This window comes from Eptesicus fuscus, chromosome 18 (assembly GCF_027574615.1).
Source record: "Eptesicus fuscus isolate TK198812 chromosome 18, DD_ASM_mEF_20220401, whole genome shotgun sequence".
Lineage (NCBI taxonomy): Eukaryota > Metazoa > Chordata > Mammalia > Chiroptera > Vespertilionidae > Eptesicus > Eptesicus fuscus.
Window position 1 is genome coordinate 52,396,004 of NC_072490.1, and position 17,794 is coordinate 52,413,797.

Consider the following 17,794-nt stretch of genomic DNA (forward strand, 5'->3'; position numbering starts at 1 on the left):
AGGCAGAGGCAGGGGCAGAGGCAGAGGCAGGGGCAGAGGCAGAGAGGCAATGACCGAGAAGAAACGGGGAAATTCTCACACATGAATTTTCTTCCATCCAGGTTCTACAAACAATAATCCACAACTGACTCCATTTACACCTACAAAAAACAGAACATAGCATCTTCTTTTTAAAAAAAAGAAAAAAAAGAATTGTATTGATTTTGAAAGAGAGAGGAAGGGAGAAGTAAGAAACAGTGAAACATCCACCGGCTGTCTCGTCCTGCACTGGGGACCGAGCCTGCAACCCTTCGGTGCCTGGGGTGATGCCCAACCAACTGAGCCACACCGGCCAGGGCTAGGACAAAGCATTTTCAATAAGCAAAGCAGATGGGTGTCAAAGGGGTTAAAGCAGCGGTTCCCAATCAAGATCGAAGCTGCCCTTCAGGGGACGTCTGCCTCCTTGGAAGCCACCGGAGGAGGACAGGGTGTCACTGGCATCTGGGGGGGGGGGGAAGAGGCCAGGAGGCTGCTAAACATCCCACGATGCACAGATGGCCCCCAGCAGAGAACATCAGTCCAGGCTGTCACACTGCCCCATCTGAGGCTCTGATAAAAACAGCTGCCTCTTCCTCCTCCAATCACCAAAGTCAAGTGACAGCTGCTGTGCAGGGGCAAACCACACACACAGAGTCCCATCAATGCACGGGCAGTGCTATGTCTTAATGTGGTCATTTCCCACGTTGGTAAATGGTCTCTATGGCAAAGGTAACCATGGAGAACATTTTAAAATTTAGAATCAACATAAATATCTCAGGAAGCACAGACCTAATTCCAACTATCTCCCAAAGATGATAAAACAACAAATGGGTAAGTGTTTATGCGACTCTAAGAAAGTCTTTTTAAATACAGCTGTTGAGATGGGTACATCATGACAAGCCCCTGACCACAGCAACTGCCAACGTAAGTCTAATAAAGAGCAGGTTGCTGAGTGAAGTGAGCCGATAGCCAGCAACAGGGATGGAGGGGATCCACCCATTCCAGTCTGATCATTGGCCAGTCTCCCGGCTAGTAGGACTGCTACTCTGATACCAGGCAAAAGGATCCTTCAAACAACGTTGCCTCAGATGTTAAAATTACAAAACTAGTGTATTAGAATTTTTTGTGGCACAGGTAATATACCAGGTGAGATTTCTAGAAAAAAGAATTAAGCTCGAAAAAATGTGGAGGGTGTGATCAGTCACACTGTGTTTTTACAGATGTTTACTTCACCTGCATGCGATTCACCTATCACGGGAGATGAACACAGTGCTGACGTTTGTTGAATGAAAGGGTGGATAATGTTTACTGTAAATGGTGAGGAAAAAAAAGTTGAGAACATTAGAAACATAAAAAGAAACACGAGTGTGAAATAAACCCAGGTAACAAGTTGGCACCAAAAAAAAAGGCATGTTGCACGTTGCATCCTAAGGACCCAGCGCTATTTTCACACCTTAAGATTCTACCGCAAGATTTCTGAACCAAAAAAGAGTAAGTTCACGAATAGGGGACAGGGTTACTATCTGAGCAGGAACACAACAGGGGGAATACCAGGTGTGGTATAGGTTGGGGAACTTTTAAAAACTCCGCAGGTGGCAATGCACACAGCTTCCATAAGAACCGTGGCAAATACTTCACTCCAGCCGCGGTACAGAATGCGTGATGCATTTGAGGGCAATGAGGGAAGCTGGGAAAACGTTAAATGGAGTAAACTCTCTGCCTCGGATAACAGTGTTTAAAATGTTCAGAACGGGGAAGATACCTCTGGCAAGAAAGAGAAACTCGGCGAATAAGGTGCCACAGTATCAGAAAGGGAGATGCTGCCTGCGTGCAAGGCAGACTTTTCACAGCAGAGACACCATCGGAGGGAGGTGACGACTACAAAATAAACTTTATATGGAACCAAGGGAAAGGCAGAAAATAAACTCACAAAAATGTCTAGAGATACCTTGTTTCTCCTGTTAAAAAAATGTACAAATGAAACCAAAAAAGCCAGTTGCTGGAGTTTTGAGGTCGTGGTAAAAAGGAACTCCTAGGAAACGGTCCACAGCAGGTCCTCGCGTCTCCCTAGTGCGTCCACACTGCTGTCTGCAGTTACAAACTAGGAGCTCAAAACCCAGAGTCCTTACGATGCTGAAAGCGAGGGGGTTTTGTGTGTTATGTAATGAAAGACAGACCCAAAATACAGACATTTTGGGTGTCCCCAAAAATGTATAGTATACACAATTTAATAGCTGACAACTCAATTTTGAAAATGAAATGCACTTTGATAAACATTGCCTTTATAGTTATTCAAAGTGTGTGTACATTTTTTAAAATATATTTTATTGATTTTTTACAGAGAGGAAGAGTGAGGGATAGAGAGTTAGAAACATCGATGAGAGAGGAACATCGATCAGCTGCCTCTTGCACACCCCCTACTGGGGGATGTGCCCGCAACCAAGGTACATGCCCTTGACCGGAATCGAACCTGGGACCCTTGATTCCGCAGGCCGACGCTCTATCCACTGAGCCAAACCGGTTTCGGCAGAGTGTGTGTACATTTTTGGGGGACACCCCATATTTGACTCATCTCTTGCTATAAGTCATCTCAAATACAAATATAAATATGACCTAACATTCTATAAAAAATTCTCAAATAAAACCCTTGATCACTTTGAGCCATGCAGTAAATAAAAACAGCAGCTTAAAACCGCATTAGTGGTAAAGGCCAGAAGGCGCCTTACTAGCAGCGGTGACTGCTGGGTCAGCACAGCAAAGTGCTAGGAACTTTGCTAATTTAACGTGGACAACTTTTTTTTTTAACTTTATTTATTTATCTTTTAATCCTCACCCAAGGATATGTTTTTACTGATTTTGAGAGAGAAGACGGGAGAGAGGGAGAGAAACATCGATTAGCTGCCTCCTATATGCACCCTGACCAGGGATCGAACCTGCAACCTACATACATGCCCTGACTGGGAATTGAACCTGCAACCTTGTGGTGTATGAGACGATGCTCCAACCAACTGAGCCACCGGCCAGGGCTGAACAACTTTTAATAGCTAGGAAGATATTAGGCAGCAGTGGCTCTGACTATAGGACTCGACTTCTAAAAGGATTAGAAAACTGACGGGTTAGTAAGCAGGCGAGCAGGAAGGCCAATCAGTCTGGGACACCGAATCAGATACCTACCCCACGGAGACTTCAGTGTCTTTTCATGTTGCTGAAGCTCCGGGGACAAACTCTACATGATTTTATATAAGAATTTAAGGCGAATTTTCCTCGTGTTTTAAAGTTTCTTCCCCTTTTTGGATTAAAGATAGTTTACACAATAAAATCATCTACATTAAGCTTCCTAAGCCGTGCCAGTCAGTATTCATGAAGACCCTATGATTCCCATTAAAACTAGACGAGCTCCCTCCTTGCAGTAGAGCAGATGCCCAAGTGCTAACACTTGATAAGTCTTTTATGTTTTCTGAGACTCGACTCCTGTGACCCCCAAACATCTACTTAACACATGTAAAGAGCTCAGAGCCGCGCTACACATGAAAGATATGAGTACACAGGCCCTATCAATGTTATCTGTATAAAGAAGTCCGTTCACCACGACGCTGCCTTCCATTCCGTATTTCCCTTATCCTCAAGGTTATACAAATAAGAGAAAGGGTAACAATAGATCCTCAACCTCTCCTTTCTAGGGTAAAATAATGGCATCTCGAGTGCAGTGCTGGGCGACAGCGCTTCCTGTGAGAACAGGGATGTTCCCTGACTGAACGGGCACACAGTGCCACAAGCCACACTGAGCTCTTCCGCGGTGGCCACTGGCCAAAGACCTGGCATTTAATTTCGATTACACAGCCATGGGAGGCCAGTGGCGGCAGCGCTGGGTGCCTGAGAATAGGATTCCCGGGTGCGATTCTCCGATGCCCTTCCTTGGACAGCAGCCTGTGCCCAGAGCCTAGGCTTCGCCGGCAAACGGCAGTCACCTTTCCAGCGTGTGATTTCAGGGGTCACCCTCTCCTGCCCCTTTCCTCAGCTGCAATGATAGTGCTCCCCTCAGAAAGAGCTCTTGCGGGGGAGTGTTTGGGGAAACAAAGGGCCTGGCATTCATTCCTATTTTCGATCAACATATATGACTTTCTGAATACCTACAACGTGCCAGGTACACAGGTGGCACAGGTGAAGAAATGGCTGAGGCCAAGCCAGGCTCCCAGATCACAGGAAGTTTGAGTGCCAGGAGAAAGGAGGGAGAAGCAAGTGATGGTGGTGGATGCTGCTTTATTGTCTATGGTGCAGAGCTGGCTTCTCACAAGAAAGACCTTTGAGCAGAAGCCTGACTGATGTGTGTGGGCCCCGAGACTCCCGGGAGAGGAAAATACAGAGCGACGGAGGAGCCAGCACTCAGGCCCTGGCGCAAGGCTTCAGGGAAGCCTGTCTGACCAGGAGGGGCTTGATCAGCTGACGTTCAGTCGCTCTGGTCAGAGAATGAACTGCAGGAAGCACGAGACCTGCTGCAAGGCCCTGCAAGGCCAGGTGCCAACGATGGACGGCAGAGTCCGGGTGCACGATGGAGAGCTGACACAGTCTGCTGGTGTGAGTACACAGGACTATTAGGAGATCACTCTGCAAGCACTGAATCCCCCTTCGGAGGCCCTGCTGTGCAATCTGAGAGACTCTGGCAGTCAAACACTTCAGTGGTGCAATTTGCAATTCATTCTCCAGTCCAAGACCAAGGGCAGAGTGGGAGAGGCACCTGCTCACCCGGCTTAGATCTCTGGTGCACAGTTCACTGCGGATCTGATTATGACGGCTCTGCATCATTTCAGAAGGGAAAACACGAAGACGACCTAATGCTAATGAGGGGCGTAGGCAATGAGATCAGATATTGCTTTCCCATTTGGATCGATGATGATTTCATGAACTAGTCACACATCAGTAAACTTGGATGAAAATTAAGTGGCATCAACTTGCCCATGGACTTCCGACCGAATCCACTCCTTTATGTGTGAGACGTGCTGCTCAACAGCTCGGGTCCTGCAGTTCCTTCCCTATAATGCGTGAGACTGCCTACCACAGTAGTTAAGAACCCAGCTCTAAACCTAAGTTCTGGGTTCAAATTCTGACTTTGCCAGCTATATGGTTCTGGGTGAGTCACTGAACCGCTCTGGTCCCATCATCCTCTTCTCTACAATGGAGTCAACAGGGAGAACCAACAAGCAACGCCTCTACGCGCCACCTCCCACAACCACATCAAAATTACAACTAAAATATAGAACAACCATCATCTAGAACCACTGGAAAGCTGGCTGAATGGAAGTCCTACGACTAGAGAAATAAAGAAGAAAGCACACTGAGACTGGTAGGAGGTGAGGTGCAAAGGCATGGAACGGGCTGGTCCAGCACCCACGTGGGCCGCTTTTTTAATCGGGACGGAGATCATCTCTGTGGAGGCTGCCCGGAGGAGCAAGGGGTCCCAGCCCCACACCAGCCCCCCAGCCCAGGGTCCCAGATCTGGGATCAGAAGTCTCTACTGGTAGTAAGAAGTATGGGCTGTAAAAACCAGTGTAGGTCAGGGCTCAGTGACACAGTGGCTGCTGGAGACCCAGCTGCTCCTCTTAAAAGGCCAGCACCATGAACTGAACTTACAAGCTCCTGCTTCCTCTGAGCTCCAGTGCTGGGCGAGGCTCTGGGGGACACAGGCACATATGAGGAGAAACTGTACTGTCTGGCATGGGGGGCAGGAATTTGGGGGCGGCTTTCTTCCAGATGGAGGTGCTCACATTGTTCCCGTGCTGGGACCTTCCTGGTCTCAGGGCTGACTGGTGGCCATTTCTGTTTACTCCGCCCTGATGATTCTCTAAGACCCCGCCTCATCCAATTTACAACCTCACCCAAGCTGTGTGTAGTGGCTTTTGGATATGAATGGCCTGTCCTTGCTCAGGCTAAAACTTGTCAAACAAGCTGAAGCTGGGTCAGGGAGCCCCAAACCTATCAGTAAAAGGCCCAAGACCTGGCAATAGCACAAGCCTACCTTGCTTCACAGCTGGGCCTCTTCTGGACACTTCCAAACCGATACAAAGAGGAGGAATCTGCAGATCTCTCTGTAGCTCCTGCTGGGTGGCCCCAGGCAGTAGCTGACTTTGCACCTCCCTGGAGACCAAGAGCCAGTGTACCCAGTGTACCCAGTGGTCAGTGTCAGATTATAGATTACAACTCTACACATCCATAAGCACACACTCAAGGGGCAGACTCAGCGAGCACCAAAGCCCCACTGAAGCAAGTCTTGCTCCACAGGGCTGTCTCCTGCACAGCAGCTCTCCCACTGTAGTGGCAGCTGGTCGCCACAGCCAATTGGCCTGGAGGTCAATTGCTTCCAGTGATACCAACAGCAATCAAGGCTCAACTACAACAAGGCTGTACACACAGCCCAGCCACTGGGCCCTATAGGACACCTACTATACAAGGCCATTCTATCAATTCGAGGAAACTTAGCAGCTCTACCCAATACATGGAAACAAACACAGGGAAGCAGCCAAAATGCAGAGACAAAGAAACATGTCTCAAATGAAAGAAATGGAAGAAAGCAAACTACTGGATATAAAGTTCAAAACTACGGCTATAAGGCTACTCAAGAATCTTCTAGAAACCTCCAAGGGACTTAGTGAGACTTTCAAGGAGCTTAGTGAGTATGCCAAAAAATGGAAAAGGACCAGTCAGATATTAAGCATCCACTGACTGAAATAAAGAATAATATACAGGGATTCAACAGTAGACTAGAGGATCCCGAGAATCAAATCAATGATTTGAAATATGAGGAAGCAAAAAATACCAAACCAGAAGAACAAAAAGAAAAAAGAATCCAAAAATATGAAGATAAAGTAAGGAGTCTCTGGGACAACTTCATGTGTACCAATATCCTAAGTATAGGGGTGCCAGAAGAAGAGAGAAAGCAAGATACTGAAAACCTATTTGAAGAAATAATGACAGAAAACTTTCTCTACCTGGTGAAAGAAATAGACTTATAAGTCCAGGAAGCACAGAGAACCCCAAACAAGAGGAACCCAAAGAGGACCACACCAAGACACATCATAATTAAAATGCCAAGGGCTAAAGACAAAGAAAGAATCTTTTTAAAAAAATATATATGTATTTTATTGATTTTTAGAGAGGAAGGGAGAGGGGGAGAGAGATAGAAACATCAATGATAAGAGAGAATCATTGATTGGCTGCCTCCTGCACGCCCCCTACTGGGGATTGAGCCCACAACCCAGGCATGTGCCCTTGGCCGGAATTGAACCTGAGACCCTTCAGTCCACAGGCCAACACTCTATCCATTGAGCCAAACCAGCTAGTGCAAAGAGAAAATCTTAAAAGCAGCAAGAGAAAAGCAGTTAGTTACCTACAAGGGAGTGCCCATACAACTGTCAGCTGATTTTTCAACAGCAACTATGCAAGTCACAAGGGAGTGGCAAGAAATATTTAAAGTGATGAATAGCAAGGGTCTACAACCAAGATTACTCTACCCAGCAAAGCTATCATTTAGAATTGAAGATCAGATAAAGAGCTTCACAGACAAGAAAAAGCTAAAGGAGTTCATTACCACCAAAGCAGTATTATATGAAATGCTGAAGGGAGGAGGTGGAGGAGGAGGAGAGAGGAGGAGGAGGAGGAAGAAGAAGAAGAAGAAATAAAAAGATAAAAAAAATATGAACAACAAAATGGCAAAAAATATATATCTATCAACAATTGAATCTAAAAATCAAATGAATAAGAAATCTAATGAACAGAAGTGGTAAATAAAATAGAATCAGAGACATGGAAATGGAACAGACTGACGATTCTGAGGGAAAGGGGGAGTGGGAGGATGGGAAGAGATTAAAAAAAGATCTTGTATGCATGTATGCATTACCAATGGACACAGACAATAGAGTGGTGAAGGCCTGGGGTGGGGCGAGAACCGGGTGGAGGGGAGCTACGGGGGGAAAAACGAGGGACATCTGTAATAATCTCAACAATAAAGATTAAAACAAATAAAAAAAATAGAACATAAAAGAATAAAATAAATGGAGTCAACATTGTGCTGGCCTGAGAGGCTGCTTCTGAATTATGAGATAAAAAGTGTTCAGAACCAACGATGCCTGGCGTGTTGTAAAACTGTTTATTGTTTTTATTGCCAGTGGTTTAAGCAAGGAGGAGGCTATACATGCTTTCCCAACCAAACCAGAAATTTCCCTTTGCTCTATCTAAGCAAATGTAGCCGTGATTTTCAACACGAAAAACCTTCAATCTCCTCCCCCCCCCCCCCCAGCATCGGGGATGACAATCACGGCCTTCACCGCCCAGAGGAGCCTACTCAGAATCACACCGCTAATTGGTCACAGTTCCAATGCAGTTACACAACGAGGTGCTGCGAGGTGTTACCTGCCTGTGTGTGCTGTGTGTGTGTGTGTGTGTGTGTGTGTGTGTGTGTGTGTTGCTACTATGACAACAAGCCTGGCACACAGTAAGTACTCACTGGTGATAGTGGTAAGTTATCATTACCATCACCACACCCTTTTCATATCTAATTTTTGCCTTCTAGCGCCTCTTTATCATCTTTCTAAAGTTATGAGGTGAGGCTACAAAGTTCTGTGAATAAAGTTCTGTTGTGACTTGTGGAGCGCGTTTAATTTTTTCAGCTAGGATTTCCTGCGAGGCACCAGGGAGGTAAGTCCAAGGTGGACACAGACCTGCCCTGCAGGGAGCGTACCATCTCAGCACCTCACAAAAGCATTCGGCGTAGTGTGTGCACACCGAAAGCAAACATCACTTCCATTCTGGTTGTGATCAGCAACAGCCACTGGAGACTGTGCCCCAAACGAGGACCGAGATCAGCCCTCCCTCTGTTCTCAGAAGTAGGAAAGGTGGCATTTGGGAGCTGAAACGGACCTGAGCGAAGACGGAGGAATGTGCTGCTTATGAAGCAGGCTTTAAAGGAAGGATACTACCCAGAAATGAAAGCTACTGTTTAGTTTTATACACTCACTTCTTCCCAAGCTGTATGTCATAGAATCAAAACTAGCAGGATCCCTGAGGGCAGGAGCCTGACACTGGCTATACCTCAGAATCGCTGGCGGAGCTTCTAAAAGAATACAGATACCTGCCAGTCAAGCACTGGGATTAAGATACTGTAGGTCCAGTAAATAAATAAAAAGCCACCCCTAGTCAGTTGCTCCTATTATTAGGCAACATCAATAAAATACCACTGATTTGTCCTATGTCAGAAATTAGCACAAACACTGCCTTATTTTATCTCCATCATGTGCCGACATGTGCAAAGTCTTCCCATTTTTTCCGATGACTTGCCCAGGGCCACAAAGCCAGCAAAGGTGGGGCTGGGATTTACACTTGCACCCCCTGCTCTAGAATCATGTGCTCTTTTCTCCCCAAAGGGAGTCACTTATGCGGAGTCCCACACCAGCAGACCCAGACATCAATAACTTAGTTCCGGTTTTGGCCTCTCCCAGGAATGGAATCTTAAACCCGTCCATCTGGAATTACCCCGTCAGCGAGGTGACCTGCCTCACAGACCTGCTGCCCCGAAGGGAGGGGACCTGGCACGGCCACTCTGGTTTTTACCAGGGGACGTCCTGCCCGCTCCCTCTGCCTGTCTCCCACTGTGCTCAGCTCCCTGGAGCTCCTTTCCGTCTGGTAGACAGGGGGGCTGCCCGATGCACCAGTCGCTGACCAACAGCCAATCAGAGCTTTACATTTCACTCAGTGAATTTTGTTTTTCCACACATTATGAGGTCATTCTTTGCATAAAATTAGAGCCAAAGGGGTCATCCTAAAGGTGATCTGGTTCAAACCATCCATTTTTTTTTTTAATTAAAAAATGAGTCTTGAGGCAGGAGTAGTAAGCTGGTCACAGGTAAGGGCAGGAAAGAGCAGAGTTTGAACTAGAGGTTGGCTCCTGACACACCCAACACATACTTTCTCTCAAAACCAGAGCATGAGTTCCCCTTTCCCGTAACGCACTGCCAAATCTTCTCTTGAAATAGAGTTTTCTGACTCAACCCAAAATTATATCTTAATGATGACCCACCTACTAATTGGTGTGAATTAGCCAAAATATCTTATACAGAGGGGCACAGGTAGTTATATGCTTCATATAAAACAATCCTTCTTTTAAAAAGTAAAACATCTTTATGCAACAAATTCTGTATCTTTTGTGAATTAAAAAAAATCCTATATGTAAAAAATAGTAATCACCTTCTAGCATGATTTTCCAGATTACCCCCCAAAAAAACAAAACAAAACAAAACAAAAACGTCTCTAGCCTCACACTGGTGTCAGAGGACAGGCCATCTGAATGCAAAAGCTGTCAAAATAAATCAATAGGAGCATTCTCCTGACTGGACAGCAGAGGGCGACAGAGGAAGGACAGGCCCAGAAGGAAGGCGCTGGCCCTTAGGGAACTTGCCGGATGGACAGCAGGCAGGGCCAGGTTTACAGAGAAGAGACTTATAAACAAATCCCTGGTGGTCCCAGGCGCCAGGGCGTATGGACGGGCACTCCCAGCAACTCCAGGCCTGACCCAGGAAACGGCCTGACCCCAGAAATTAACAAACGGTATTTCAACCTCTGCGTGATTTCCAGGTGGGAGGGGAAGGAGAGACAAAAAACACTAAAACCCAAAATGTACCCGATCTTGAAAAGAACAAAAAAAGCAAAAATGGGCCTGTGAGATTAACAATTAAAATAAAATACAAACAGCCAGTTATGCCCCGAAGCAGAAAAAGATCTTTAAGGCACAGAAAGCCTCACCCCCAAGATCTGAATTCCTGAGAATCAGTCAGTGCAGACCTCTCGGGTTATCAGTCTGCTTACTTGGAGCTATGACAGAAATGAGCTTCATTAGAGAGAATCACCTGATATCTAGGAATCTCCTCCACTGGCTGACCTATCCTCAAGACAGACTGGTTTCCAAACCGGATATGTAATAATAATGTCTCAACGGACACAAATATTGAGCTGACTATAAATTCCCACATAGCAAGCCTGTCGCTAATCCATATACCCCCTTCCCAGGGACATAGGAAACCAATGAAGGCATTGCCACCTTGGCATCGAGTGACTTCAGCATATTTTATTTGATCTCTGATGTTTTCAGAGAGAGAAAAAAATCCTGTTCTAAGGGGGGAAATGAGGAATAGAGTGAAGACATAAAAGGGAGCACTATAGTCAAACTGCTAAATCACTAAGGAGGACGAGGCATGAGGTGACTATTCTGTTCTTGTTCCAAGTAGCCTGAACTTGAACATTTCTGAGCTGTCCAGCCCTGCGTCAGTGCCGATATGTAACCTCCAGAGAGCCAGCCCTCTGCTTACCCCCGAAGGACTCAGGAAGGACCGTTCCTGCATGCAGACCACGGGCCACCCAGAGCAGCGGTCGCCAACCTTTCGGACCTCACGGGCCACCGGTTGGCGACCGCTGACCTAGAGGAATAGCATTTCGCACCAATACAGAAGCTGCTATTGCAGGACTGACTGTGCTCAAGACGCACTTTTTACTCAGAACCCTCAGCTTGTATTTCTTCTTTGGAAAACTCTGGCTATTGCTTAGTTGTGTTTCCAGTTTGCAAACACTAGGACCTTTGAATAAAGCTTTATCATTTATTTATTAAAGAATCAGTGAAGTGGCCATTTTATGTTCTCATTTAACTGAGCTTCTGTCTTTGTTGTCTCATCAAACCTACTCACAGTTCCACTCCACCGTGCAGGACAGATGATCGAAATGCCAGTGCCGATTCAAATAACTAACGTGTGGCAGACACAGATATATTTATATGCTTCCTATAAAGATTAATAGTAGCTGCTGCTAGCCTGCCAAACTGCACGTGTACAAACTTCCTCTCCCACATGTAAATCAAACACGAGGCATATGGCGTATTGTAAAGAAGTGCTGATGTTACAGCGATCTTAAATTACTCAGGTTCCGGATTAAACTATGGAGATGTTGACTAATGTGGCAATATGCTCTGGATCTCTCCACGTCAATTTCATGTTATACAATGTAATGGCATTCACAAAAAAGGTCTCAGAAATTAAGAACAGGGAATGCAAACATATTTGAAATCAAGAGGTCTATTTCCATAATCAATTATTTGCTAGTGTGGGCACATTCATTATATGATGATACCAGCAACCACTGTCAGTTGGTAGATTGTAATGAGACTCACTTTTTTGGTCCTCTTAAAAGTGACTCTAATAACAAAGGAAAACTAAACACACTGACAAAAGGAACGAAGGAGCAAATAATGAAGGGGCAAATAAATTAGGTAGGAGAGCAGAGTGGTTTGTGACTGTCGAAGGAGCAGTGGCTGAATCAGAGATGCCCCTGACGAACCAAAGACTACTGGCGAGTCTCCAGCTGCTGACTACCGAAACCAGCGCTTCTGCAGAAACCAGCGCTCCTCAGAAGTGAGGCCGAGGACTAGATTACAAGCTCCTGGGTGAACTTCTCCGTCGCCTCGTGGGCTGGCACCTCCCACCTGTCAGGGACGTGGTGACAGTGAGAGGAGAGGCGTGTGCAGCAGGAAAGTGCTTTGTAAATTGCCAGCTTATGTCTAAGTGCCAGGTATTATCATCACCCTCACACGCAGGTCACTTCCTACTACGTCTCAGTCACTGTTTAAAAAACCATTATCCATCCCGTCAAGTGATCTAGGTACAAGAGACATCAAAGCCGCATCGGTGGAAACACCGTTTTTAAGAAGGAAACCTGCACAGTGGCTTTTGAAACTGTTCAAGAAAGATTGAGCATTTCTATTCACACACACGGCTGCCCTGAATGTTGGGTTTCCTTCCAACGACACCCATGGTTTGGATCACAGAACGCACAGCGCCACGAGAGCGTGAGAACAGGCGGCTGCGACATACACGCGCGCCACGGTTGCAACGGAGCCGAGAGAAAATGAAGAGTCTGGCTCCTCGTCTCGGCTCAGAGGGTCGGAATAGGCCCTGCATGGGACAAATCACGTTGGCAAGGGCCGAGGAAACAACTGGCGTCAGGCACTCTGTGTGGGTGATCCATCACTAGTCACAGACACAGATTCAGCAACGACATTCCAACATCGTGGAAAATATTTCTCAGGCTGATGTCCTGGGGGTTCCGGTGAGGCACGCAGGCAGGGGGAAGCAGGACGTCTAACTCCTCAAGACCCAGAAGACCCCACTTCCCTGGGGTCTTTAATCCCGCCATTAAATTGTGGGTCTGCTGAGATGTTTTTAAGACAATTGGTGGAGCTCTTGTTCCTGACAAGTATAAATAATCGCATACTCATCCATCCATCCATCCATCCATCCATCCATCCATCCATCCATCCACTCCTTCATCCAATACCTATTCACTCATGGATACCTAGCCGGAGTCAGGAACTGTGTTAAATGCTATGGATACAGATGTCAATATGTAGACATGGGCCCTGGCTTTATGGATCTTACATTCTAGTAAAAAAGAGAGAGCAGCAAAAAAATAAATATACAAATGAACGGCTTGTGATACTCAGGATAAAGGCTATGAAGAAACGGGGTAATAATGCAGTAGAGGTCACGTGGAGGTGTTGGAGGGCTACTTTAATAAGTGACCAGGGAAGCCTTCTCTCAGGAGGAAACCAATGAGACGGAGCCAGCCAGGGGAAGAGGTGGGAATGAGGCATGCCAAGCGGAGGGAACAGGACATGCAAAGGGCCTGGGGCAGGAAGGGCTTAGAGCTAAAGGCACTTCAGAAAAGCAGCCAGGTGGCTCCAGAGCAGTGAGCAGGGGAGAGGAGTGTGAGCTGAGGTCAGGAGAGAGGCCAGGAGCCCCATCTGCACGCACGCTGTGCAGGCCAGGTTCAGGAGAATTAAAGGAGAAAGGTTTTAAAAGCTTAATGGTCATTTAGAGGCACAATCTGACTTACATTGAAGGGTATCGCTCTAGCTGCGTATGTGTAACATATGTGTAAACACAACCTTTATTCTCAAGATGCTAGCATTTAAAGAAATCAGAAAACATTTTGAATGCATTTCTAAACATTTAAATAAAAGTAATCTTAGAAAAGCAGACATTTAAAAAGCCCCAAAGAGCCACCCGAAGACCAGTAAGTTAAACAATGGATTATGGGTTAAAAAATAAATAAAAATAAAAGAACAAACTAAACACACATACCTCCTCGTTGCACCAACAAGGTGACCTCACTCCCCTTTGGACATTCGATCAGCATGTCCACGACCTGGTTGTGAGTGAGAGCCTGCACATTCTTCTTGTTCACTTCCACGATGAGGTCCCCTTCCTTCAGGCCGCGGCACCTTGGGCTGTCCACAATCTGTTTCACTCTTTGGCCGCCCCCTCCAGGACTGTCTGCGATAGTGAAGCCAAAGCCCATTGGCCCTTTGACTATATGAACAGTTATGAGTTCTGGCTGAGTGGCTATGGAGGAAGCCAAAGAGACAGTGTCATTGGGGTAACCATGGGAACCGTTTGAAGCCACGTCGGCTGGGCTGCTCGGCCTGGCGTCCTTCATGCCGTTGACTTTGCCCGTTTTACTGCTGTGACTAGCTGGCGAATCGTAGGTCTCTTGCCCGTTCACGATAATTGGTTCTTTATCCAAAATGGCCACTGAGGTCACTAAACTCGTATTGGGGTCATCTGGGTCAAAAGGCAATGGATAACCTCGGCAGAGTTCAAGGTCCACACTGGCACCAATGGGAATGGACTGGAAGATTTTCACAACTTGCGCATGTGTGTGTCCCAAAACACAGGTGTCGTTCACACTGACAATTACATCTCCTGCAAAAGGTAAGAGTTTGGGAATTAATAAAAACAGTACGAAGGAAACCTACCTCAATATCCTATATAATAAAGATGTAATATGCAAATGGTCGTTACGCCGTGAAGCATAATGACCAACCACGTAACGACCGGATCACGGATCAGCATGAGGGTGGGGCAGTGAGCTACAAGTGGGCGGTGGAGAGCTACAGGAGCGGGAAGGGCAGCAAGCTATGAGGGGGGGGGGGGGGCATCGGGAGGGGGAAGAGCTAAAGGAGGGCGGGGCAGCGGGCAGAGAGCTAGGGTGGCAGCGAGCTACTGGCTACAAGCGGGTGGCAAAAAGCTACAGGAAGGGGCAGGGCAGCAAGCTATGAGGGGGTTGGGGGGGGGGGAGCTACAGGAGGGCGGGGCAGCGGGCAGACAGCTACTGGAGGGCGGCAGCGAGCTACTGGCGCACGGATTCGTGCGCAGGGCTACTGGTTATGATATAAACACCTACCAACAGGAAGCTGATCTGAAACTGGATTTGGGGATGGTATCGTAGGACACAAAGGGACTATGTCTATCACTTATTTTAATGGCTAACAAGGCATTCGTTTAGCACCCAGCGTGGTCCCGGCCCGTGAGAAGATACGGTCAATGAAAGTGCATTAGAGCTTTCTTCAACCCAAACCCTCACTGCAGAAACCCAAGCTCAGAGCCCATCTATTCAAACAGACCTACACTCTCACAAATCCCGCTCTACTCCCCTCAGTGGCACCCTGAGAGCTCCCTGAAGGTGACATGGCCTCACAGGTTTCCATCTCCACCGGGGAATGCATGTACGGAGTGGAGGAGCCGACCCAGAGGAGGTGATTAAACCCAGAAACCACGCTGCTGTGTGGGCTTGTGTGGGGCCGGCAGCTCCGGCCGTGCTGCCCACCTGTTTCCATCTTGCCGTCCAGCGCAGCGGGACCGTCCAGGACGAGGCTCTTGATCTGCAGAAACTCGTCAGGTTCGTCCCCTCCGACGACCGTGAAGCCAAAGCCACGGCTGCTTTTCCGCAGCTTCGTGTGAATGAACTTGCCTTTCAGTTCAGAAGGGTTTCGTGTAAAAAAGGGTTTGCCTGGATTAAAAGAAGAAAAGTGAAGGAATGTCAGGAGGAGTGAAAAGGTGAGTGAAACAGGAAATGACACAACGTCTAGGTCATCTCCACGCTCCTGTGCCGGGCACTGGGGTACACAGGTGTCTTAGGAAGTCTCTCCCGGCTGGAGGGGGGCACGGGCACATGCACACGTCAGCAGGAAGCTCTGAAGGGAAACGCAAGAGCAGGAGAGAGGGGCCCGCCACCCGACCCCGGCGCACGGTTGCGGTTCCTGTGGTGTGACCGCGGTCGCGCGGCCACGTGGCCCTTCACAGGAGGCGGAGCGGACTTTGCTTTCTGTCTTGTGTTTTGTTACGAATAATTTGATAAAAAAGTACCATCACTGATTTCAAAATAAAAAGAGTTATAATTTTACTTTGATTTAAATTCTAAATTAAACAGATTTTTCCTGTTAATTGGCATCTTTTCACACTTTAAGTAGTCTGGACATGCCCACTGCTAAAATCCACTGTTTTTTAAAAAAAGTTTAGGGGTGGGGGGTGAGCTCAGTGGCAGAGCACATGGTTTGCATGCATGAGGCCCCGGGCTTGACTCCCGGCATGAATAAATAAACAACGTTTAGAAGTGGCTTGGAATATTTTTAAAAATGAAACAAAATTTAAAAACCTAAACTAAGCAAAATAGTTACTAAAAGAGTCATATAGCTCCAAATTCAGTTGTCTTATTTAGAATATATAGATATGTAGCTAAATAACTTCCAGATATGCTACCTAAGGTTTTAAAAGCTTAATGGTCTGAATTTTCTTGATAGCATTCATAAATAACATCTTGTAGAGTAACCAGAAGTTTTGTGTTTCATTAGTTGGGCAGTTCACTGTAATTTAAAGATTTACTGGAATTTCTCTGGTTTTCCCAAATAGTGGTTATAATTCAAGGCTCAGGCTCTTCAACTCTCCTAATTCTAATTCCCGTCTCCAGTCCTGGCTACGGCTGCCCCATGTGCCCTATTCCTCTTCTATCAAAAATGTTATTTAAAAAAACAAAACAAAACCAAAATCACAACGGGGGAATGTCTCCCTAGACCGGCACGGGAGAGCCGGGCGCCTGGAAGGAAAGCTAGTTTTGGTTAGCTATATCGAAAAGGCCTTTTTCAAAAGGTCTCTGTACATACATACAATTTATAACTGCATATTTCAAAAGTTTCTGGCTCTTAAAAAGGCTCTTTCAAACTGCCTAGAGTCATAGGAGTGCTCCTCGACCTCCTCTCTGGATCTGTCCCTGGCTGGCTGGCTCTGTCACCACGGCTAAAGGAAGTGAAGGTACAGCAGGACTCCCCGTAGCAGGACTCCCCATGTAAGATCCCTGCCAGGCCCCCAGGAGGGTGTCCGTGCAGTCAGGGCTGTGGGGAGACAGCTGCCATGGCAATCATCCCTGGGAGCTGAGGACAAGGGAGGCCGCCCTGGTGAACAGCTGGCACCCTGGAGGCAGAGGCAGAGGCTGCTAGGGAGCTCAGAGGCCTTAGAGCTTAAAGGGAACGCCCTGCAGGGACCCCAGGGGCCGCCACCTCCTCAGTGAGGCTTCCTGACCTCCTTAGGAGAAACGGCAGGACCTCCTCCAACATTCCCAACCCCTTCCCAGCTTTATTTTTTTTTTGTTTGTGCTCACCAGAGAATTTATTTCTCCACTGATTTTCAGAGAGAGTGGAAGGGAGGGGGAGAGACAGAGAGAAACATCAGTGTGTGAGACACATTGATTGGCTGCCTCCTGCACATGCCTCACCAGGACTGAGGATTGAGCCTGCAACGGAGGTATGTGCCCTTGACCAGAATCGAACCCAACACCCTTCAGTCTGCAGGCCAACGCTCTAACCTCTGAGCAAAACGGGCCAGCACTGCCCAACTGTCTCCCTCTCACTACT

At 47.1% G+C, this 17,794-nt stretch overlaps 1 protein-coding gene across 1 annotated transcript in view; it reads right to left on the reverse strand.

Annotated features, from left to right (window-relative positions):
* MAGI1 (membrane associated guanylate kinase, WW and PDZ domain containing 1) overlaps window positions 1-17,794 on the reverse strand; it is a 575,588-nt gene that overhangs the window by 52,377 nt on the left and 505,417 nt on the right. The window contains exons 11-12 of the mRNA XM_008146348.3: window positions 15,715-15,897; window positions 14,190-14,810 (exon numbers count right to left, since the gene is read on the reverse strand). Coding sequence (XP_008144570.2) covers window positions 14,190-14,810; window positions 15,715-15,897 — 804 coding nt within the window. The remainder of the gene's footprint in view (window positions 1-14,189; window positions 14,811-15,714; window positions 15,898-17,794) is intronic.